General features: G+C 37.5%; 1 protein-coding gene across 1 annotated transcript in view; it reads right to left on the minus strand.

Moving 5' to 3' along the window:
* Positions 1-24131, minus strand: part of smc3 (structural maintenance of chromosomes 3) — a 41493-nt gene extending 17362 nt beyond the window's left edge. Inside the window, exons 1-22 of the mRNA XM_038291221.1 lie at positions 24117-24131; positions 23485-23560; positions 23149-23187; positions 23005-23072; positions 22729-22800; positions 22260-22339; positions 22072-22150; positions 21740-21857; positions 21295-21470; positions 21107-21187; positions 20406-20570; positions 16931-17052; positions 16447-16660; positions 16169-16272; positions 13566-13665; positions 12347-12507; positions 10362-10503; positions 9983-10133; positions 9656-9808; positions 3670-3821; positions 2638-2796; positions 427-534 (exon numbers count right to left, since the gene is read on the minus strand). Of these exons, the coding sequence (XP_038147149.1) occupies positions 427-534; positions 2638-2796; positions 3670-3821; positions 9656-9808; positions 9983-10133; positions 10362-10503; positions 12347-12507; positions 13566-13665; positions 16169-16272; positions 16447-16660; positions 16931-17052; positions 20406-20570; positions 21107-21187; positions 21295-21470; positions 21740-21857; positions 22072-22150; positions 22260-22339; positions 22729-22800; positions 23005-23072; positions 23149-23187; positions 23485-23560; positions 24117-24131 (2535 nt within the window). The remainder of the gene's footprint in view (positions 1-426; positions 535-2637; positions 2797-3669; positions 3822-9655; positions 9809-9982; positions 10134-10361; positions 10504-12346; positions 12508-13565; positions 13666-16168; positions 16273-16446; positions 16661-16930; positions 17053-20405; positions 20571-21106; positions 21188-21294; positions 21471-21739; positions 21858-22071; positions 22151-22259; positions 22340-22728; positions 22801-23004; positions 23073-23148; positions 23188-23484; positions 23561-24116) is intronic.

Raw genomic sequence — 24131 nt, forward strand, 5'->3', positions numbered from 1 at the left:
GGCCTGAAAAGGTTCAGTCTAGGCAACTGGATGTGAAGTTTTCTAGAAGACGTTTCACCTCTCATCCAAGAGGTTTCTTCAGTTCTAACTAGAGTTAGGAGCACTGAGGTTAATATACTGCAGGTGGAAACAAGAATTAGGGAGAAAAAAAGGTGGCGCTGATCCCTCCTACTGGATTGGGCATGGAGGTCACCTGAAAGGGTTAATGGTCGTTAGACCTTCTGCATCTTCACATCCAGTTGTCTAAACTGAACTTTTCAAGCTTGACCATGACCTGGATGACAGAATCTTCAGATATTCCAGAACTTCAGTTTACTCCAGCAGATGTTTCGTTATACAAAGCCTTAATTTCAAATGAATTATATTTATACAGCATTACAACAAAGTACACATGAAAACAGGCTAAAGAGAAACAAACATGGTTACCTGCTCTACTTGATCGAGACGTTTCCGTAAGTTCTCATTAAGATACGTTTCCACTCTGGTCATGATTCCCTCCAGCTTGATCCTCTCGTTTAACAGCTGCCTGTTGTCCTGAGGGAGAACAAAGGGATCAGAGCTCATCCATTAGTCATTTAGGCTGTCGTTTCATTTACAATAAATTATGTTAAAGTCTTTGCTTCCTTTATGTATTATAGGAAACTACTTGCCTTCATCAACAACCCCTACAACATCACAGTAAACCTTAAATCAGGTCCAGCTAAATGCCATGATAAAAATAGTTCTTTTATTAAAAAAAACTGTGGGTTATATCACAGGAAATATAATTGGGCAGCTGCAAACAGTGAAATTCGTGATAAAAGGTTCCCATTGAGAAGTCGGAGTTGTTGTACAGAGATAAGAGGAGCTCAGTGAGAGCTGTGAGCAGCAGGCAGTGAGATGGAAAAAGATCACAGCTGCATCCCACACACAGCTGCAGCCTCACCCCGATCATCTCAATGCAGCCGCAGCAGCAGCTCCAGAACAATGGTGGAAAACAATAGAGTTGGAGGAAACAGATGGTTGTTCTGAATCCCCTCCATCAGAAGAGGAGCTCTCCATTTTCTATTCAACAATTACATTCTAAATGGGCTTTTTGATTTCAGGTCAGAAGCGCTTCAATCAAAGACAAAAACAAAACAATAACAACAATTTCACACAATAAACACTGGAATTCAATTATCATGTCATGTTTCAAATTTTAAAGTCATCTTTTTATAGTAATATGATCAAAACCAAGTATATAGATGAAACATCAGGACATTGTTAGCAAACCAATTGATAAAACTGGCCCATTTTAACACTGATTCGAGGGTTCTTAAAAAAAAAAAAAAAGAAGTATTTTTAATTAAACTTTTTATTTCAAATCTCATTTACAAAGAGCAAACTGCTAGTATCATACGTTTACTTGCTGTTCAGCATCTATTCACATTCAAAAGAACACAAGCCTCTACTTTTAGATCCGACGAAAGTCAGATAAATTGCCTTGGTGGGTTGTATTTTGCCTGCGGGCCTACAGTTTGATAGCCTGACGTAGTCCTACTCAATTCTAGTCAGAATATGAGTCTGATACTGCTCCATAGAGCTGTGATTATGGGGTGTGTTTCGAACGAACCAGGAAAAAAAAATGCCTCTGCACGCAATTGGATAGACCTACAACCAATAAGAGCAACGGAGTGCGTGACGTATGTTAAGCAACGCATAGCTGTTGTCAACAAAAATCAAAGCGTGCAGTTGCACGCCTAGAATAAGAAGATGAGCCTTGATCGCGTTTCTCTGTTCCTCTTTTAAAATTAATTTGCTGTCGATATCTTCTAGAACAGACCTAATAGCAGAATCTACACACCTCAACTCTCCAGCGGCAGCCATTATTGTTGTCACCAAAGCGCGCTTTGGTCACGTGGTTGATTACGTTACTGTTTATCATCTGTCCATCATCGTATAAAGCCCGCCCTGACAATTTGATTGGCCCGGCAGATATTGTGCAAGCATACTCACGCTACTATTGAGCAATGCCAGACCGAACTTCCCGACCTCAAACGTTGTGGGGGGGACTAAGTTCGGATTGGTACCCAGGCTAAAAGTTTGACAAATGTACTGTAGATCTGGGGAATGGTGGCCTGGTGCTTAGGGCATTGTGCTTGGAATCCAGAGGTTAAAACCCAACTTCCACAGACTGCCACTGTGGGTCCCTGAGCAAAAGATCCTTAACCCCCACACTGCTCTCTGGGGGCCACACAATGGCAGCCCACTGCTGTGTCAGTGTAATGACAATACAAAAAATGCTGGACAAACAAAAAAAATCTATTAACCACCAGGCTTCAAAACAATCAATCGTCACCTGTAGTAATTTCCACAGCGCTGGAAACCGGAGGCACAGATGTGCATCCAGCTGTGTGTTTGAGAAGGAGCAGGACGATATGCATGTAAACAAACATGGGAGATCTACTCCAGCTCAGGCTAAGTGGCTGCTGAGTGGTTGAGATGTGCTTAAGAGAAACCCACCAATATTTACAGATGTAACAAAGTATCAATGTGACTAAAAATGCTCAAAGACACAGGTCAAAAAACAGGCTGAGTTTATGACATGGCAGCTAATTGAAGGCATGAGTGTTTCCACAGCTTTATGTGCAGCTATACATCATGTTTTCTCCTGACCTGCTGTAACTGACGGATCTCGTCGTTGAGGTCATCAACACGTCTCTGATCCTCCAAGCTGAGCTGAGAGAGGAGATCAGTGCCAAGCTCTGCCTTCAGCGACTCCCTGGTGGACTCCATGGCGTGGAGGCTGGCCTCCAAGCTTTGGAGACTGCGTTGCTGAAGACATGAGAAAACAGACAATCAACACATAGACTCACAGACAAGGCAGACATTTTCCAGCACTGTTACTTGCGCATTTTCCAAAAGTCTCAACTTTGAGTCATAAATCTCAGTGCATCTTCAACCTATTTTACACATTTAGTTTCTGCTTAACATATATTGTCATTTATTTAGTCAAGATCAGATGGATGCACTAATGTGAGAGAAGGGTTTGCAAAGTAAAAGTAGTAAGATCAGTAACAGTGGTTAAGCTCAGTACATGTTTTTGCTCCTCAGAATCCCAAATATTACTACAAAAAAGTATTTAAACAAACTACAAATGAGCTGCTTCCTTTGTCATCTTACAGAATTTACAAATGTTGGTGATGTTATGGCATCATCTCCAAAAACCTGATGTTTAACTACGTTGGCATGAAAATCTTACTGCTCCTATTGAAGCTTGCTCTAAGATCATTGTTTGAAGGAGAGTATAAAGTACCCCTATCCCTCCATCCTAACGGGTATTGGGAAACCCCTACCCCTACACATGAACATGTAAAATGGAGGAAAGGGGCCAAGGGGTGAAATGGGATTTCTATCAGGAGTCTTTGGATGATCCTTGATAAAAAAAAAAAAAAAAAAGTTCAATAAACACATCATTAAAATCCAAATAACATCTAAGATTATTTTCCTTTGTCCAGGAGGGGTTTTCATGTTTTGTTTACTTCTAGACTGGACTGCAGTAGCTAGCTGTTGTGGGATCAAACAATAAATGCTCTGCCACTTTAAATCATTCTGGTAAAAACGTTTTATTTAGCTGTGCAGCCTTTTGGTTGGATTTGGTTTGTAAAGCACTTGATATAAAAAAGGATAAATGAATGAATGATTAACCTTGGGCATGTAGGTCTTCTCGGACTGTTGCCTCTTCTCCTTCAGCATCTTCATCTCTGACAGAATACTATCTCTGGAGGCCTTAAACTTCCTCTGCTGGGTTTCTATCTGCTGCATCTGGTTCATCAGCTGGTCGATCTCATTGTTGATACGTGGAGCAGACATTAAGGGGATAATCGTCTCGGTCTTTAATATGTCTAATACATTTCTGAGCTAAACAGTTATCGGTATATTTCTAAAGGCATTTTTCAACTTGATAGTAAAAATGATAATAAAAACCTCTCTCCATTTATTTCTCCTATAATAATTATTGCAACATGATATAAAACATTTTGACAAAACAGGAAAAAACTAAACGATATTAAGTGAATACACAGACTTTAAGCTTATTATTTGAACTAAAGTAAGAGCAAGGCTCTAAGATTTCAGGAATAGAAAAGTTCTGTTAAAAAACAAAAAAAAAAATCATTAATTTTCTCTTTATGCTATTGCTAAAAGGCTCCCATGTATCAAACCTCCAGTATTTCCAGTGTGTAAGAACCATTAGGTTTGCTTTTAAATATGTATAAACATCATCTAGAGGGTGCTCTACATGATCATAGCTGGACAGAATGTAGGGGAAAGAGGATTTTAAACATGTAGCCCAGGTTCCTGGACTAATGCAAAAAGGGCCCTGAAATAGTAAAAACTGGTTACTATGGCAACATTCAGCCCGTTTTACAGGAACAGGAGTGAACTTGGTCAATGGGACTCCTGACTAATGGTTCTGCAGCTGCTCTCCTTTAAAACAATTCGTCTACTTGCCAATTGTCAATATCTGTTGGAGCCATTCGGTATATCTTTCAATTTTGTCGAATTTCATGGGCTGTATGTTTTAGACCCCTGAAGATTGACAGATTATTTTAGATGAAAAGAAAATGTGTAATCAAAACACAATCATGAAATGTTTTATTTTTACATTTCAATATAATGTGCCATCTTTTGATCAGATTTATGTCCAGCAGTAGGGCAGACATTGATTTGCAGAAGTTAATCTTATTAGCAGGTGCAGTAAAGGGGCAGACTGTGGGCTTTTTAGGGCCACGTCAAGACTTAAAGCAACCAGACTTCTGAAGGGAGATACTTTCAAACGAGATATGAAGGCAAAAGATTAGAAAGAGCAACAAACCATCCTGACTGGGCTAAATTAGCAGAGGTTAACTAACCTGCTGAACCCATTTGGTTAAACAGCAGCCAACCATTTAAACAAACAAATCAGTAAAAAACTAAAACTAAGAATGTGTTTCTCTGATATAGTAAAGAAAGCAGGTTTTTGATTTATGGTTTAGGACCACACAGATCATATGAGAGAAAAAATAAAACCGAGTTATCATGCTAACTTTACCGAGCTGTAGCAGTATCAGCAAGTACAGGGTTCCTACAGCATAAGGAAAGTTAAATTCAAGACTTTTTAAGACTTTTTAATACCACTTGAAATAAAAATTTAAGACCAAATTCACAAGAAACACAAGAAAAACCTGCTTGCAAAAATTTTACCCAAAGGTTTATTTTAACATAAACCACTGCACTAATGTTTCAAATTTTGAAAAACTTTCCATACAGGAAGAAAGCAAAAAACAGACAAATGACAGATATAATTTAACAATTATTTAACTGAATTCACAAACTTTGTTTTAGCAGGGAACAAAACAAATCAGTTTTAAAGCCAAAACATAACCAGTGCTAAGTCTTTTTTTCAGCCATTTTTCTTTGTATGGTTTTCTTAGTATGTTTGATTTGGTGATAAGTGGAGGCGTTGCAGAGACAAGGGTGGAACTAAACTGAGAAATACCGGCTGTCTCTCTGTAACTCAATTTTGACGATTTGTGTTTCATGCTTCGCATGTGCGACTCCACTGCCACAATTCCCATCATTCCGAGCTTGAATGAATTCTTGCACAAAATGCACTGTGCCTCATGTATGTTCCCTGGTACTGGTTTTAGCCATGGAGAAAACTCTTGGCTGGATAGACAATTTTGGTTACATTTACACTTGCTCATATTTTCCAGACAAAAAGTTAATGGTGCAACTCCCAAATGTCCCGGCTGCAACAACGCTTTTATTGGTTCCACTATCGGGACGGAACCAATAATGATGGCGAGCCGTTATTTTTTTTTATTTATAAAAAAACGAAAATTGTCAATTTTAACAGTTTATTTAGATTACAAAAATTAATCGTAATAAAAATAATCCTATTTATGTTTTAAAAATTAAGACCTACGAAAGACTGATTTAAGACATTTTAATACCAATTAAGGCCTTAGATTTATTTTGAAGAATTCAATGCCTTTTAAGACTTTTTAAGGACCTGCGGGAACCCTGAAGTAACATGACAAGCTCTAATGGAAGATGCAGTGAAAAGGAAACAGAAAAGAAAGCAAAGTGCATCATTTTATAATCCTGTACAGGGCAGGAGGAGGAGAGTGGACAACAAGAGGCTTTTAAATAATTGATCCACTCTGACTCACTGCAGGGATAAAGGACAACAACCTGCCTATCGACACCTACACCTTAAGAATCAACAGCAGATTTCCCCCACCATACCCCATTACTGCCTGTGTGAGGCTTAAACACAGCACACATTTTAAATTATACCAGCAGATAAAGTTACCGTATTCAACCATACTGCACATTCAAATCCCCTCCAATCCGCTTGTTATGCCTTCATGTGCTGTCGTGAATGAGTCATGGCTCTGGCAGATATGACCCAATATACACTAATCCTTCACGACCTGCTTAAACCCTGGTCCTTCTGGCTCTGAGGTAGCTACAAGTCCACAGTGGATTTAATCCGCATCTCCACATCCAAAATATAGGCTCAGCCATGTGAGATCCCACTATAATGAAGCCAGTGTTCTCACTTTCCCCCCAAACAGGCTGTCTACTCATTAAAAACGCTTTTATGCACAGCCTTCCAAAACAGTAACTCATATCAGAATTATTTTTTTTTTTTTAGCATATACTAATCTGATTTTTAATTTATTTACTATCTCATGCAGCAGTTAATCAAACAAGGCATCCAATACTGGTAAGAAAAAAAAAAGGAATATAATAACAAAAGATCTTTAGAATCCTTTAGGATCATCTTTTAGTATTTTGATGTTTTTATTTTTGAATCCTTTTTATTTCTTGCTTTCAACGTCATTTTTTATTTTAATTTTAAAGCATTTTGTATTTATTATACATTTGTTTATATTGTTTGTTTATATATTTGTATTATTTTTTCTTTAACTGTAAAGCCTTATGGTTAATGCAGTGTATTGTTAGAAGTAAATTTGGATTTGATTTGAGCTGTTTGGTTTTTTTGAAGCCGTAAACAAGCTTCTGACCCATTTCTGGCAGGATGTCCATCCGTCTTTCCTGATAAAACCAGTAGGGTTCATTTAGATCAGCTGGTTACCTGCCAAAGACCCAGCTTTATTAACAGGAGGATAAGTAAGAGCAATTTTAAAAGCCGTTAGCCTGTTTGTCTAACCCAAAACCAGTTTTGCCAAGTATTTGTAGATCATTTGCATGCTAGCACACTCAGAACTCAAATATAAATGCTTATAATCTGCTAAAAAGATGTTGAATTACCAGTGTCACCACCTAGTGAAGCCAGTTTACCGTAACCATGGACCCAACAAAAATAAATGGGCAGTTGGATCAAATGCTTCGCCAGAATTATTTAGCCATTACAAAAGTTTTGATGGTTAAAAACACATATGGTCAAGATGCAAATCTTCCATTTAATTACACCTCAAATAATAAGATAATTGATCAATTATGTATATTTACAATCTGAAACACTTAAAGCTACAGTGTGTAATAATTATAGGGATATACAGTCAGAAATGTAATATATTATACATAACTATGTTATTTATCATCATCTACGAGCTCAGCCTCTTAACCTTAATATTTGCGTTGCCTTAGAATTCGTTATTTATAATTACATAGGAGCGGGTCTCGCAGCCATGGAGGCAGACATCTTTGCGCTACGGCAGCGCAGAGCCAACAAACTAGCGATTGCGAGATCGCCCATTACGCTCGAAAGTAACAACGGCAAGTTGAGAGAGATTAACTGAGACGGTACTGAAATCTATACCCTACACAGACTAATGAAATACTATCTGTAAAATTATCTATGTAAACAAACCTCATCACTTGAGAAGGTAGGTGATGCGGACGTCGTGGAAGACATTTTGTCCCGTAACGCTCGCCGTACTGTTGGGGGGGAGAAGCGGTGGGGGGGAGATGTTCATGTTGCTGCGGTCTGCAGTCTGGACGTTAGATGTCGCTGAAAATTACACACTGTAGCTTTAACTGGAGCATACAGAGTAAAAAAACCCATGTGCTAAAAGAAGAGCTAAGAGCAGTAATTAGATTTAAAAAAAAAGATCTACAGTAAATCTCTGGGTTTAACATTAAAGATGAAAACTCTTTAATGTAAAGAATGTCCTATTTAAAATAGCCACTGATTTAGTGGCTATTTATAATGTATTTAACGTGCACAAGTGACTGTTTATTGAGGTATGTTTATTCACTAGGAGCATCTCTTTTTAAATCAGCTGAAAAAAAATTGGTGGATTATTTATTAAAACAATGGAAAGCTGCAACACTAAATATTAGAGATTTGACCCTATATTTTTGATTTTCTAAATCGAACTCAAACTATTACATAAACGGTCTCTTTTCAATATTCATTTAATCAGATATGATGCTATCAGGTTCAGGGAAGAAAAAAACAAAAAAAAACTCATACCATGAAAATCCCAAATCATGGTCCTAAGATCCTTCAGACTGGACCTGTAGCTGTTTTACCAATCACCCAACACTCAAAGTCTTACTGAGTCTTGTTATAAAGCATAATTAACTAAAAAGTAGAGGAAGCTGCCTACTGTAGCTCTATCAACAAGAGGAGAGGAGTAAAGCATCCTTTCCAGCTGCTCTTTCTTGCAAATCTTAAGTGGAAATAAATCACAGAGATATTAGAAATAGGGAGATATGAGATTAGATGGGCTTATAGATATTTTTCACTTATTCCCAAAAGGAAGGCATGTGCTAAAAATATATATTTTAGTCGTATTAATGACACTTACTATTTGAAAATGGAGGAGGTGGACGAGACATTTTATTACGCCTTAAGAAGTCATTGTAAAAGACTAACTCTCTGCATTTCACCCACCCCTTTTGGAGCAGTGGGCTGTCATTGTTCGGCCCCCGGGGAGCAGTGTGGGGTTAAGGTTCTTACTCAGGGAGCCAGAGTGGCAGTCTGTGGGAGTGGGGAAGTTGAACTCAGAACCTCAGGATGCCAAGCGCACTGCCCTAACCACTAGGTAGCCACTTCCCAAAGCAGGTATAAGCATGAAGGGTCTTTCCTAAGGACCCACACCGGCTTCCTGTTTGCAGGATGGGTGAATTACCACTTGAGCGAGCCAGTCGCTTCATGGAATACTTCAGCTTCATGGAAAGCAGTGATTTATTTAAAAGTCCTGGAAGAGACAGCTGAAAAAAACAAACAATGCATCTATGATTTTAAAAGTCTGGGTAATTCAATCTCAGTTGGCTTTAGTCACAGATCCACTTTCTAAAGACACAAACACAGGGGCTGATCTCATTCACTCTCTCCATTAGCGGGATTCCAGCGTGAGTCATTTTACTATAATCAATAAATATGTGGGTGGGGTGGAGGATGGGGTATCATCTGATTTATCAAGCAACCATTTGCTGGAGACTTTACAAAACTACATGACTCATTTTCCAGTAAACTCATCCAGTGATTGGTCAACAATGGGAAGGGGATGAGATGTTTTTGAACTTCTGTCAACAGACACTCAAGCACATTTTGTTTCTGTAATCCTGTATAGTCCTCTATTTTTTTTTTATTCTGCTTCATTTCTTCCTCAGGATAAAACCATAAAATCACCCTGTTTTCACCCTCCGACTGTTGTAATAACAAGGATATGTTCGATGTTCCTCCGCAGGTTCTCGTTGAGCTTCGCCTCCAGCTCTGCCAGCTCCTCCTCAGCCTTTCTCATGTCTTTCTGTAGCTCCAGGCGAGATTTTCTTGTATCATAATAGCCTCCAGTAAGAGCCCCTCTGTGGCTTACCTGGTCCCCTAGAAAAATTTAACAGTATAAGGAAGGGCTACCACAATATGATCCTTTCATTTATCAATAAATGGGGGAAATAGATTGGATGATTGCACCATGATGTTCCAAATTTAAGCGACTGCACAGATCATCCAATACAGAGCTTCAGAGTTACAAAGCTATGCTAAAGGTTAGCTTACCTTCCAAAGTTATACAATCCATGGTGAAAGCTCGAGCCAGCTGGGTGGAAACCTCCATGCTACGGCAAATCAGCGTCTTTCCAAAAACGTGCTTAAAAGCCTTGTCAAAGTTGGGACTGTAGCGCAGCTTACTGATCATGGGAATGGCATCCTTGAGGCAAAAGATAAGTAGACAGAAACATAACTAAAAGGATCTTCACCTGAGCAAAAAATGCATTGTAGACAAAAATGATACACTAGGTAGATCCAGGTAGACTGATAAGTGTTAATTGCCGTTTCACCACCAAATGCAAAATCAGCTAAATTATGGATTAGCTACTCGGAGTGGATCTTTTCCCAGAAACTACATGAAAAGTCGGAAATAAAGCGAGGCTCTCACGTTTGTCTCTGGGTAGGCCGTGTCTCTGACGTCCAGCTTGCTGAGGGGAAGGAACGTCACTTCTCCAGGTAAGTTCATTTTGTTGAACTCCATCAGGATTTTTGTGCTCACCTCATCAGTTTCCACAATGTGGTAAAACAGTCTGGAAGACAAGTTATCATTTTACTAAAACTGCTCGCTACATTAAACACATCCCATTAAAAACAATCCAATTAGATTCAGGTCATGACAATATGTGGTAAACGAATTAAGACTAACAGAAATTATTTCTGTGTATATTTCATTTATTTTATTTAGGGCAGAACTGAACACAAATTACCTCCAAAACGAAGGAAGAAAAGCATCAAATGTTATGTCAACTTTTATTCTTTTAATGCTAAATACAATTAAAACCTTTATTCAGATGATTATATATAGGGCAAAACAAGCTTAAAATATTTCATACCATTTAAGAAATAACAATGACAAAAGTAAACAAACACCAATAGATTGACTAAACGAGTATTAAGTCATCTTGAAATCTGTATTTGTCTGTAAAAATATTTAGCTATCAGCATTTCCCATTAAAGTTTAAACTTTCTAAACTCTAAATATTTATTACCTAAAACTAGGACTGGGCAATGTAGCATAGAAATTAGCATAAAAGATTTTATTACACCAAATCAATGGATTATTGTCTTCTTCCATTTGTTTTATGAGAGCAAAATAAAAATAACAGAAACAACTTTTAAAACAAGTGCTTTAATTTTAACAAATTCCTTCTGGGAATGAAGTGGAAAATGAAACATAATGGCTGTTAGGTCCTGCCATTATAGTCAATGACAAAATGCTAGTGGTGTGTTACCCACTAAGTTAGTTTATAGTTTATAAGTTTTATTTATATTTAACAACAAAATATTACAATCAATGTCACCCTTAATAATGAAAGCCCATTAAATGCATTAGTTGGGAAAACAACAAAAACATTTTTTATTCAATATTCATAAACCAAAAAATAAATAAATAATAATAATCACTAAAAAACCCAAGTTACCCCTGTATAGTGCAAACCACATGAAGTTTATTGACAACTATCATTCACCTGGCTTTTATAGACTAGCAACCAAAATAAGGGAGTTTGATGGATTCTTTTTTTGCTATGAAAAAGGTTCATTGCAAAGCACTTTTCAATCATCTGAATGAGAGGTTTACGTGAGTTACAAAAAGATAAAAGTCTAAGAATAAGTTTGAAAAGGAAAAAAAAGAAAAATTAATTATATGATGTAAGTAGGGATAAGAAAGCGCTCAGTATACCACATGAGCTATGTTAAAGCTGCAGCTTTAAAGCTGGTTGTGTGAGGGAATGTCACGGGTACATTATTTACAGTTTTTTTTTTTATTATTATTTCCAGTTTGATAATATAAGCCACAACAATCATGATGCCTGCTGATGTGTCCCAGTGCAAACTTTCTTTACAGGATCAAAATGGACAAAGTAATCACTATCAGAATGAAAGCTTGCCATATATTTTTTTATATAAAGAGAAATGTTAAGGTTATTAGTGTTTCTGATAGTCGTAGTACATAACTAGGTCCCTTTAGAGATAAATAAACGGGGTAATATCATAAAACCTTTTGCCAAGATAAACCATAACAACAAAAGAACTGGCCAAACACCAGATTTGTAGAGGAAGTTCTGTGAACGTCTGAATCTCTAAAGCAAAGCAAGCCTTGTTGAACTTCTGCTTCTAAATATGGTTAAACCCCTTAAGTTAAGCCACACTAAGCATGTTAACTAACAAAGAATGGAGAGAATCAGGCAACAAAACAGCAAAAAACAAAAGCATTTGCTTCTAGACTCTAATGCTGATTTATGTGGCTTTAGGCGATGTTTTTTTCCCCCATCAGCCACCTCTCTATTCAAGTAGCATTGGAGGAACTAAGAATACCTGACATTAATCTACATTTGATGGTAGGACATTTCTTTCAAAAGAAACATTTCTCACCTTGTCCCTGCTGTCACTTCCACGCAGGTGTAAAAAGCTGGCTCACACTCAAAATTATTCATGACAATGCCATGGTAACCATTGATGACATGCTGGTTAATCCCCTTCCTCCTAAAATGCTCCAGAACTTTGTTTATGCTGTCGATGCCATTCAGGATGGCCTGCAAGAGAAGAAAGAGGAATGATTGTATCTAGATGAGAGGTTTTAAAACCATTCAAGACTTTCCCCAGAGTCCCAATTTTTTTTTTCATTGTTTTTATCCAGACAATTTCTCTTAAACCAGCAGTTCATGCTTAGAATGATTTCTGCCTCAAACGGTGACTGTAGTGTGAACAGTTGGTTTTTAATCAATGCAAATTTCTATTTCCTAAAAATGGAGGAGGCAAAAGTCTGGAAACAACAATGTTTTTCTACACCATTATGTTTTACATTATTTACCAAGGAAATCCCCCAAAAAATCTCTTGCTGTGGAGCTTTTTTATGAATTTTGCATGAGTTTAAAAATAAAAACCTGTTTTTAAATAAATAACAGCCAAAATAATATAATATAATATATATATGACGTGAAGCCCTGATGAAAAAGAGACACAAAAATGTCAATTCAATACAGTGAAAAACAAAAAGACTGCTCTATGCTCAGCAAATCTAAAAGGCTGGAGCAGAGATGAGATAAGGGCGAGTCCATTAAACACAGGAAAGAGACTGAATCAGCTGGGACCAATGAGAAGGGAATAAATGAATGCATGACATTTGTCCGTGAAGCTCTGAGCAGCCCCCTTTCATCTCAGCAGATATTATTCAGAGGTGATATTTGATTGATGGATATATCCAGAAGAAATGACTGGATGAGCCAGACGAGTGAGTCATATGTAAATTTAGCAAGCCTTCATAAGTTGTGACTGTTGAAGCAGATGAATGATTTCATTTGATATACCTATCCTGACAAGCGGGTGAGTCACAAAGTGAATTCTTGGCGGCATTCAGGTGGGCTCACTTAGAGGCCAAAGAACTTCAATCTGAAATTATCAGTCCTTGCTGATATCCTTGCTTGCTTTTTTTCCATAGAGAATGTGAAGATTGGGACAGATTACCGTGTAACCTGACAGTTTTAGACGACAAAAATAGATCCCCTGCCAAGTCTAAGTGGTCAGATAGGAAAATTAGCCTTGACTTCTATAATACAAGTCAATAATTACTAAGTCATGCAGAGTGACACACCTTGCCTGTGGCTGCTCTGAGGAGCTGCTGCTTCTTCTCCAGGTCCTCTCGCTTGGCTGCCAGGGCCTGTTGCTCTGCGTTCTCCTCACGCCACAGGTAGCTGGAGGGACACAGACAGTCACACTGTTACACTTATGTCACTAGAAAGATTCAGGCTCTACTGCGGCAATGACACTGAGATGTAAAAATAATGCCATGACTTTGAAACAAATTATTTTCTACATTCATTGAAAACTGCTTAGGAACTATTACAATAATATTTGCATAACAAAACCTTGGAAACCTACAGCAACGTTCCTCCAAAGAATAAGATATTTGACTTCTGATTCTCTTCACTGTCAGTGAAGACATCTGAAGTACTAATATATACAAAAAAGGTCAACACAAAATATTTTCCTAATAAATATTTGCACTATAAAAATGGAAGACATGGTTAGATCGATCCAAAAAAGTCTTGTACAGATCTTTTTTATCAGACTGTCAGCCTTGAGGAAGAAACCACTATTTAGCAAAACACGTTTACCTATAGTCCATTTCCCTTTGAGATCAATAAAGTGTTTCCAAACTGAATTGAAAAGTCTGAACAGTTTTTGTCCAGGATGATGACATTAGAAGCTGTTTTCCTAAACCTCTACAAGTCCTGGATGAAAAGAAGGTCAGTCCTGATCATCTATCCCTAATTGATCGTTATAGTCTAAAGGCTGGTTTATGCTCAGAAACCAGGTCGTCTGGGCGTGTCGCCCCCACTCCTTCCGAAGACACTCTGCTGCACCTCTCCAAAATTGTAGGTGGCCGAAGACAGGAGGCTACTGATTGGTTAGATTTACATCCACTCTACACTATGCGCATTTCCTGTTTCGTACCTTAGTGGCTTGTTTTGTTTGTATGACCACCATTGTGGAAAACGACTCGTAAAGTTGGCCCAGCTAGAACAGCGAGGTGCGCTAGAATGCTGGGTCCCTTTTTACACCTTGATCCTCCCTATTTTTTGGCCTTGTGTCCTTCCATGGTCACACAAATTTGTCCCCACTTCCTCACCACCTCGGCCGTATCTAGCCCCACTGCTAGTTCCTGATTGTCCGCCTTGGATACAATCCGTCATGCCTCAATATTGGGCATAAATCAAAAATATCTGCGACAAGCTCACTGCGACACATTGCTGTGGGAGGATAACCAGCCCTTTAGGCCTGTCCTGCTTTGCAGATGAGCCAAACCAAACTGTGAAGGAATGAATAATGAGAAAACAAGATGAAGAGTAGATCCTTTGGAAGGTTCTACTTCAATGTTAGGTTACTGTAGGCAGCAAAGGCTGCTGAGAGATCTGCTTAAAGTCTAAGGCTACATTTACACAGCACGTGCCTTAGTGCTATATTGCGATTTTTTTTAGTTACTGAAGACACATTTTGTTGCTTGGTCACCCATATTTTATTAACAAGGCCTTTGGTGGAGCAGAGAAGTCTGTGGTGATGCTGAAGTCTAAAAAGTTTGATGGTGGCTGCTTAGGCTTTGAAAAGTACTGAATACAAATCCAATATACGACCACATATAAAAGTAAATCTGGTCAGGGTTGGGGGTTTTATTAAGGTGACAAAAAGATCAATGTTAAAGTTTCTGTCACATGCACCTCACAAAAAAAAAGTATTTAGAATATGCATCTTTAAAACCATTGTTTTTAAATCTATATTCAGTGAGTTGTTCCATGGATATTACTTCTCCAAGAAACGTGAATTTAAAGATTATTTTTGTTCTGCAAAAGTGAGGCCTCTGATTAAAGCTAAATCTGCTGTTTTAATTAGGGGTGTTCTGATGCAATACTGATAACAGAAAATGGTGATATATATATAAGCCAAAAGATGAATATTGGAATATATCAGTCTGTCTTTAAAATCTCTTATCAGAAAGACTTTACTTTCATCCACTTTTGTTTAAAGTTTAACTCTTTGATGAATAAGAAAGGAGTCAGTTCTTGTACGTGATGTTGTTAAGTGTTGTTCTCTGAGAAATATCACTTGATCAAGCCTTTTCTATCAATGCACACTATAAAATAAAAAATAAGCACGTATGACTCATGTTGACATCTCATCAGGTCAATATCAGTATCAGTATCGGTCAATACTCAAAGCTGCAATATCAGAATAGTATCAGAAAGGAAAACATATCAGGAGGGGTGATTTCAGTAAACTATAAAAACTGATAAATATTTCGGCATAACAGTGTAATAGCTTAATGGAGGAATATTTCAATTTGAACATAAAAGTTACAGGCAATAAGCTACTTGTCAGCAAATATTATTGGAATAACAACAAAGGGGTTTATTTTCTTTACCAGTGATGATTTATAATTGATATTTAAAATAGTCAGATCTGTATGTTCAGCTGTGATAAGGACAAGATGCAAATGTAGAAGAGAGAGAGGTCTAAAATACAGGAGAGAAAAGATTAAAACTAAAGAACTATTTTTTGTAGTACAATAATATCTTATGTAGAATATGTCTGTACATCATTAACCATAGCATATTCATATGATTATACAGCATGAAGAAAATTATGTGCGAAATAAGAGCAAAATGCAGAGCAAGGCAGAACAATGGTGAAGTTTCTTACTTTCTTTCACTTTGGAGTTCATCTTTCCTGTTCTTCACTTCATAATATTTCTTGTCCAGCTCCTCAACGCGGGTCTTGACCTCATTTAAATCTTGATCAAGTTTCTGAAGACACAAATTGATCAAAGTTCAGACCAATGCCTTGTTGAGGGCTCAGATAAAAGAGACAGCATTTAAACTCCAACTAATATAGAGAGATCAAATGTTTTGACACTAAAAGACACGTGAAAGGACAAGAGGCACCACAGAAGTTAGTAGCCTTTATAAGACCAGTCTTACGCCGTACTGCTCCAGGTTCTTCTCCTTATTCATCTCTGTGTCCTCCAGGTCTTTGTGGATGGCTGCAATCTGCCTCTTCTTGTCATTTATGGCCTGGTCCAGGGACTTTAACTCTTTCTTGATCCACTTATCCCTCTCCTCCTTTGAAGTAAACTGACTACCACGGCCCTGCTTAGCATACAAGTCAGTCCTCTCTTGGGTAGCTTGAGCTAGTCTAGAGAGAGGAAAAGAAAAACACCAAGGATACAATTCTGTCAAACCAATAAATCACATTAATCACAAAATAAATGATAAATCAACCTGAAAATTGGTTGCTGGGATTCAACTGACTGAAATGGATCTGATTTATAGAAAAAAAAGGTCCTACCCACATTTTCTTGAACCAAGTTTTGCAGAGATATTCTATTATAGGCTTTCAGTGTGTGCTGAATTACTCATCCAGCAATGCTTGATCATCAGCTGCATAGTTATGAGTCATCCCTACCTAGAGATACCCCGCTCCTCCTTTTCCTTCACCATGTTGAATTTGGGTTCAGTCTCCTGCAGCTCTTTTTGTTTCTCCTCAATCTTCTCCAACAGCTTCTGACGCTCCTTCAGCAAACGTTTCTGACAAACAAAGCATTCAAGCAAGTTAAACTCCCTTCAAATTTTATTAGTGAACTGCCTTTAGATACATGACCCAGTTTTCCACCATGAAAACTAACAAGCTTTTTATTTTTCCACCACTTTAGACGAGTGTTGAGCCTGCCATAGCCAGATGGGCTCAGTCCAAGCACCAACAGCCAGCATGAAGCTCACATTTCAAAGACTGGGCCAACAATCCCTTCTTCTATGACTCCCATCCCTATTCTCACACTACACAACCATTTTACACAAGGCCATATGGAGAGTGATCAATGCCAACTGTGCATACATCAATTTATGCCAAAAGGAATGTATAGATTCTGCTGATAACTCATTTCCCTTCTCAACTCATCCCAAAATGGATGCTCACATTTGTTTGTTTTATTTTTTTTGCCTTTTATCTGAACAAAGTTTAAAAATTGGACACAAATTTCAAAGAGTGCCTTTCTACAGAGAAAGGACGATGCCATTTTAACAGTCATTCCCAGAATTACATGTTGGAAGTTGGTCCCAACAAGAATTTAATGAAGATATATAAAATTAACTTAATAAAGCTCTGGGTTTTGCATCCATTTAAAAAAAAAGTAAGAAAAAAAAAATCTACTGGATTGTTTTCACGTTTGAAGATCTTTTTCATTCCCATCCAGGAATCTTTTTTAATTCGAAATGTCAGAATCAGCATGGAGTTCCAATCTTTATAGGGTAGCCCAAACAAAGCCTAGTTTTGGCTTAGAAAACATGCAAACTGTAAGACAAAATTGAGAGACAAAACCCCCGGACCTAAGATGAGCAGAGTGGTGTATGCAGTTCAAAGCAGAGAGGAATGCTCTGATCTTTATATTTTAGCAACCAAACAAACTCTGCACAGATGCATGGCCCAACACAGCAGAGCTACCTCTTCTGGACAAGACTCTGCTGTACATCTACACCTTACGGACAAAGGACATTTGTCTGAGGACCAGAATGTCCACGTTTCGGACAAAGAAGACAACAGAGTTGATTCCTTCCCACCATCATCACAACCCCCACCCCGATACAGAGGACCAGAACATCCCGCCTGTTCAGCCAGGCCAACAATTCCCCCTAACAACCCCCTTTCAGGGGCATAGACCAGTACTGGGTATTGCAGGCTAACAGGCTAACTCAAGGACATTCCTAAGGGGTAGATCTGTTCTTCCGGTTCAATTTGCATGTTTTCTAAGCCATTTGTTTGGGCTACTCTATAAAGCTAGAAACTCAACGCTAATTCTGACATTTTGAATTGAAAAAGATATTTTGTTTTACTTTTTTGAAATGACTATGACCTGAATGACTGCAATTTGCATCCACAAATGTTAGGATTATGGTTAGTCCCTTAGATTACAGGGGTAAACCCAAGGGATTCAATTAGCTCCATTGACTTTAGCTTTAGGTTCAATCATTTACAGAAAAAAAAAAAAACATTGAAATCTGAATATAAATAAATTATTTTTCAATAAAAGAAACAAATAAAAGATTATTAAACCTGCAATTGCTCGACCAACCAAATGGTTGATCATTTGTTCACTTTATGTCATCATCATTGAAGTGATCACATATGAAGTGATAATTTAATCACTTCATATGTGCAACAATTTGCTACTTCCCTAAACATTGATAAAACAATTAGATAATAAAAAGAATCAACAATTTTCCCACCATCTATTCCACTCTTATGTTATGATCATCTTTAAATCTAAATAATGATTATTTTTTTAAACTTAAACATGCATTTTCATTATAGTTGTACCGATACCGATACCAGTATCGGACGGGGCCCCGATACTGCCCTAAAATGGTGGTATCGGTATCGGCGAGTACCAACAAATAGGGCACCGATACCATTTTGAGAACCATAAGTTTCTTCAACTATTGTCACCCACTCCTGGTAGGAAATAAAAAGTTCTACTGGATTCACTTTGTATTAGATTTTTTCCTGCTTCACAAAGGTAGGCAGCAGCTTGACAAAGCCATGATGGCAATTATTTTACATTATTATGGTATCGCTATCGGCCGATACTGCACAGCCAGGTATCGGGTATCGGTATCGGGGCCAAAAAATGGCATCGGCGCAACACTAATTTTCATGGCAGTAAAATTCTTTCAAAACCAGACCTGCATGAACCAGAAAAGAAAGGATGAAAAAGCAAATGGGAGGAAAGACAAAATGATGAATGAATGTAAATTGTGGATGCGCATTATATCGCCATTAGCATTATTATCTTCCATTATTGGTCATTTTTAAGCATATTGTTATCGGTCTGATAAGCAAAACTGAGCCAATGCTTAATTTTCTTGTTGTTGTTTTTGTTTCCAGAGGAAAAAGTGGGTCATGTGTTGTTTGTTTGGTCATGTGACAATGACGTTAATGCAGCAAAGGATTGTGAGAAGCGATGTCAGCGCTGTGGTCTGACTTTCATGGTGTCCAAACAATGGGGAAACATATAGTGTCGGTTACCACATCACTAGAACTAAGGCAGCAACTAACAATGATTTTGAAAATTGATTGATCTGTCTATTATTTTTCGATTAATAAATCGGATAGAAAAGGGTCCCTAAAAGACTTTTTACAGAATTTAAACCAGGTGAAACGAAAACTTTTCCACTTGAGGAGTTCTGCATAGAGCTTTTTTTTTTTGTACAATTTTGGTATAATCCCTGCTCTAAGTGGGTTGCTCTGTCAGCCGAAGGCAGATTTTAGAGTCCCTCTACTCCAGATAACAATTAGTTACCAAATTTGCTTAAAATTATTCTAATCATCGATATTGATTAAACTGATTAATACAGTTAATTGTTTAGTCCTAATGTATAAACATACAGAGATATGAAAAAATGTAGAGATGGAAGGTGGAGTATAAAAGATAAAAAAAAAAAAACACAATAAAGAAAGGCTGGATGTAGGTTGTAGGGTGATGGTAAAAAATTAATACAAATCTGTGGATGGATAAAGAATTACAAGGATTCAATTTAAAACTATATGGAGGTTTTTGGCAATAGCGTAGATAATCTCCTTTTTCACACTCATCCAGATCTGGAAAATACTTGAATTAATTCCATATTTTTCCAGACACAAAGAAATACTGTGAAATGCTTAGTCACTATTTTTCTGATAATGTTCGATAGAAAAGAAAAGCCAAACACAAATGGTTGAATTACATTTCTAAGTAGCTGTGTTCTCCATTAATATCTGGTGTGAGCAAAGTGAGTTAGAGGACTGAAACAACCCTGCCTCCTTTCCCACAGTGATGCTGGTGAATATGAGGGGTGTTGGTGCACCATCACGTATTCGGAGTGACGCAGATTGGAGGCTTCCGTACCCTCTGTTCACTGTTGCCTGCCAGCTCATCCTGCAGGTCCTTGGCCTTCAGCTCGAGCTTGGTCCTCTGCTTGATCTGCTCCTGGCGCTCTGCCGACAGTTGCTCTCTCTCCTCCTTCATGGCAGAGACCTTGGACTTCAGCTCGCGCACAACGCGCTCCGTCTCCTACAAAGAGGAAATGAAAACACAGAAACAGGCTTTGAGATTCTTTTCAGAGGAATTTGTTTTTTTAACTCAACACTCAGATTAAAAAAAATCTAATCAAATGAGGTTACTGCACAGACTTAAATTAATTGACATAAAAATAAACAACTTATCACACATTATAGAAGCTGCTGCCAAAAAATAAACAAGGAGTTTGGATATAAAAATAAATGCTTAAATGTATAATTTTTCTCCTTTTCAACACCCACAATAAAAAGAAAAAAAACATCTTCAATATTACAGATATTCTCTTAAGATCAATTTACATTAATAAAAGACTCACAAGCAATTATGGTTTTAGGATGTTGATCATAATAATTATTGTGACCTATAAATCAAAAATGTATTTTACAACTAAAGAATAAAAACATTTGAACATCTTGGAAAGGGATTTTACATTTATATATATATATATATATATATATATATATATATATATATATATATATATATATTAAAAAAAAGTTGTTTTTAAGCACTAGTCTTCACATTTTTACCTCCACTTTGTCTCGGGCATCTTGCTGAGCATCACGCAGCTGTCTGGATTTGTCTCCACAGGTCTCCCTCTTGCTGGACAACTGGAAAAAAAAAAAAAAGGTACAATAATATTTTCCCTATGGGGCTCTCATTCAAAGATTTAAGCTAATTAACTATGCAGTGTTTGAGAGCAGTGGAAATACACCACCTCATCCAGTTTGGCCCGGGTTTCGTTGAGCTCCTGGTTGTAAATGGTATACTCCAGAGCTCTCCTCATCTTGTCCCATTTCTGGTACTGAGCCAGCTCTTCCTTCTCATCTTCCAGGGTATGCAGACGCTCCTCGATGTACTTCAAAAGCTCATTGATCTTCTCTCGCTTCCCCTCTGGAAAACACAAAAAGCAGGTTGGTGAGTCAAAAAGATATATGTCAAAATATTCACTAAATGCACCACTTTACCATTATTTTACTGTTGTTTTAGTTGCCGCAAAATGTCCAACAATTATAAAATAACCACAGCTATAAAGAAATGTTGTGTGGAATAATCTAAAAGAGCAGCAGGATGTTGGTTCACTGCTACAACATAACACCAACCCTATTTCTAGATTTTGTAGCTTTATTACATTTCATTACAGCAATGTTTTTTAGGCTGACCTGTCTCCTTCATGAGAGAAATACTCTCCTCCTTTCGTTCATCGTACACTCGTGTTCCAGCCACCTCTCTCAGAAGCTTGAGACGCTGAGAATCAGGGGCTGTGGCCATTTGGTTGATCTGTTTGAGGAAATAAAATATGCAATGAAGACGGGACAACAAAATAGTGACTTAAGCAAAGAAAAAAATAATAATCATAATTCTGAAAATGACAATGTTAAGTAGTGCCTGTCATTTTGCTTGCTTTAAAACAGTGATTCTCAGTAAAGAACTGTGGAAAAACATGAAACAAGAAAGTACACAAGTGCAACAAGACCACCCACTGTTTTCTCACCTTTCCCTGCTTGACAATGTAGTACGGGTTACTGCGAGAGAAGCCGGCACTCTCCAGAAGGTTCATGACGTCATTCTTACTGCAAAAAGAGACGGGCATGAAAACCATAAAGGAGGAAGGGATGGAATTTTCTGTGGGACACGGGGTATTTACAGGTACACACACAGTCAAACCACAGCAATACGTACGTCACCATCTTCTTGTCCAAGAAGTACTGGTCCTTCTTTGCACCGATGACACGGCGAAGGGAGACCTCCTCTTTGTCGATCTGGGGGAAGAGAAATTTCTCACTAATTATGTTAAAAACTCCCCCATAACAGATTTATTGTGCTTTTACAATACAATTATGCAACAAGGCTGACTCCAGTAAAAAACTCTGCTGCACTCTGATTTCTGCTGTACTTTAAAGAAAAGTACAATCACACAGGCTGAATACTGCTTCTTTCCAAATATACAAAGTCTGATCTGTTTGTTTGATTTTGTCAAAATTCAAAGAGTCATACATAATATAATTATAGCAAAACATTGTTCATTCTAAACAATATTAATGGTTATGTTCCAAAAAGAACTATAAAAGGAGCTTACATTTGAGGAGAAATGACAAAAAAAAAACATTTGAGGAGAATTGAAAGAAAAAAAAGTGAAAATGTTTAATACCGGCAGCCGGTTGTCAGAGTTATCAAATATAATCTCCACAAAAGCTGAAATGACGCGTGGACCAGTTCCCTCCTACAGCAACAGAAGAAAATAAACATAATCAAGACAACAATCACATTTCAGACCTTCACAGTTTAAATCCACAAATTTTTACTTTTATGCTTTATAGTTAAATTCAGGGATGTAGATTTTTTTTTCTTTACTTTATACTATTTTCATTATATCATGTTAAATTCCCAACGAAGCTAAATTCAGGGGAGTGTTGTACGAACTTACGTGAAGTAGGGCCAAGCGCTGTTCAGGTCGCAGGTGGCTGAATTCATCACTGAGCACAAACTGGATAGCTGTAGAAGACAATTGATCATTGTAACCATTATGTTAAACACATGCTGGAGACTGTTTCACTCAAGGCTCACATACCGTAGAAAAAGTTACTTTTTCCGGACCCATTTCTGCCGACTGAAACAAAAAAAGGTAGGTAAAGTGAAAATATTGAAGAGAACAAATCTAAACAAGTAAAACATTTTAGACACATATTTTAATGTTGTAGCATTAATTCCACACCACCACCATTAAGAGTTGTTCAAAACAACCATCTAAGCTCCCCGATAACAAAGGTAACATTTATATTTTCTACAGGTTTCTGCTCAATACCAAGCAGTTTTTTTTATAATGTTAGAGGAAAGACACACAAACAACTATTCAAAACTGTTAAATTTTTTATTTCTGTATCTAAGTATGATAGCAGAACCTTACCAATCACATTATGCTTGGGACTAAAGGGGTCCACAACAGTTTGATCCCTGTAACTTCTGAACCCCTGGATAATAACCTGCCAATTCCAAGAAACCCATTATTATAAACTGACCACAGCAAGAGAGGCATTTTGCAAAGTGGACGCAATATGTTTAACTTAAATGTGGGGATTTTATCACCAAATAGGTTATCCTAAAAGCGGGACTGGGCCTTCTGACATTAGGGCTAACGGTACATTTCATTCAGAACATTGTCATCTATACACACAATAGCCTGGTTGTTATAACACGCAAAATACTACTAATCTCAAGCTCGAATTGCACATTATTAATCAGCATAACGCTGTTTACCAGCAGTATGTCATAGTAAAGCAAATTATAAAAAACACACTCAACACAGTTATTCTTGTAGCGTTAGCTTAGCTTTTTTGAAAAGCGTGCATGCAGCATTTGGAAATCGAAAAATCTACCTTAGCATATAAAAAATACGCAGCATTTTTAGTCAGTTAGTCTGGATTTCTAGTACAATTATCAAACTATTTGGATATCTCGACAACGGTTACTAGAAAAAGCATATCGTTGAGCTAGCCTTGTTCGGCTCCCCGTGCAGATGCATTTAGGCCTTTAGCTTACCTGTTTTATGTACAT

Source organism: Cyprinodon tularosa, unplaced genomic scaffold (assembly GCF_016077235.1).
Source record: "Cyprinodon tularosa strain WSP-4 unplaced genomic scaffold, ASM1607723v1 ctg108, whole genome shotgun sequence".
Taxonomy (NCBI): Eukaryota; Metazoa; Chordata; class Actinopteri; order Cyprinodontiformes; family Cyprinodontidae; genus Cyprinodon; species Cyprinodon tularosa.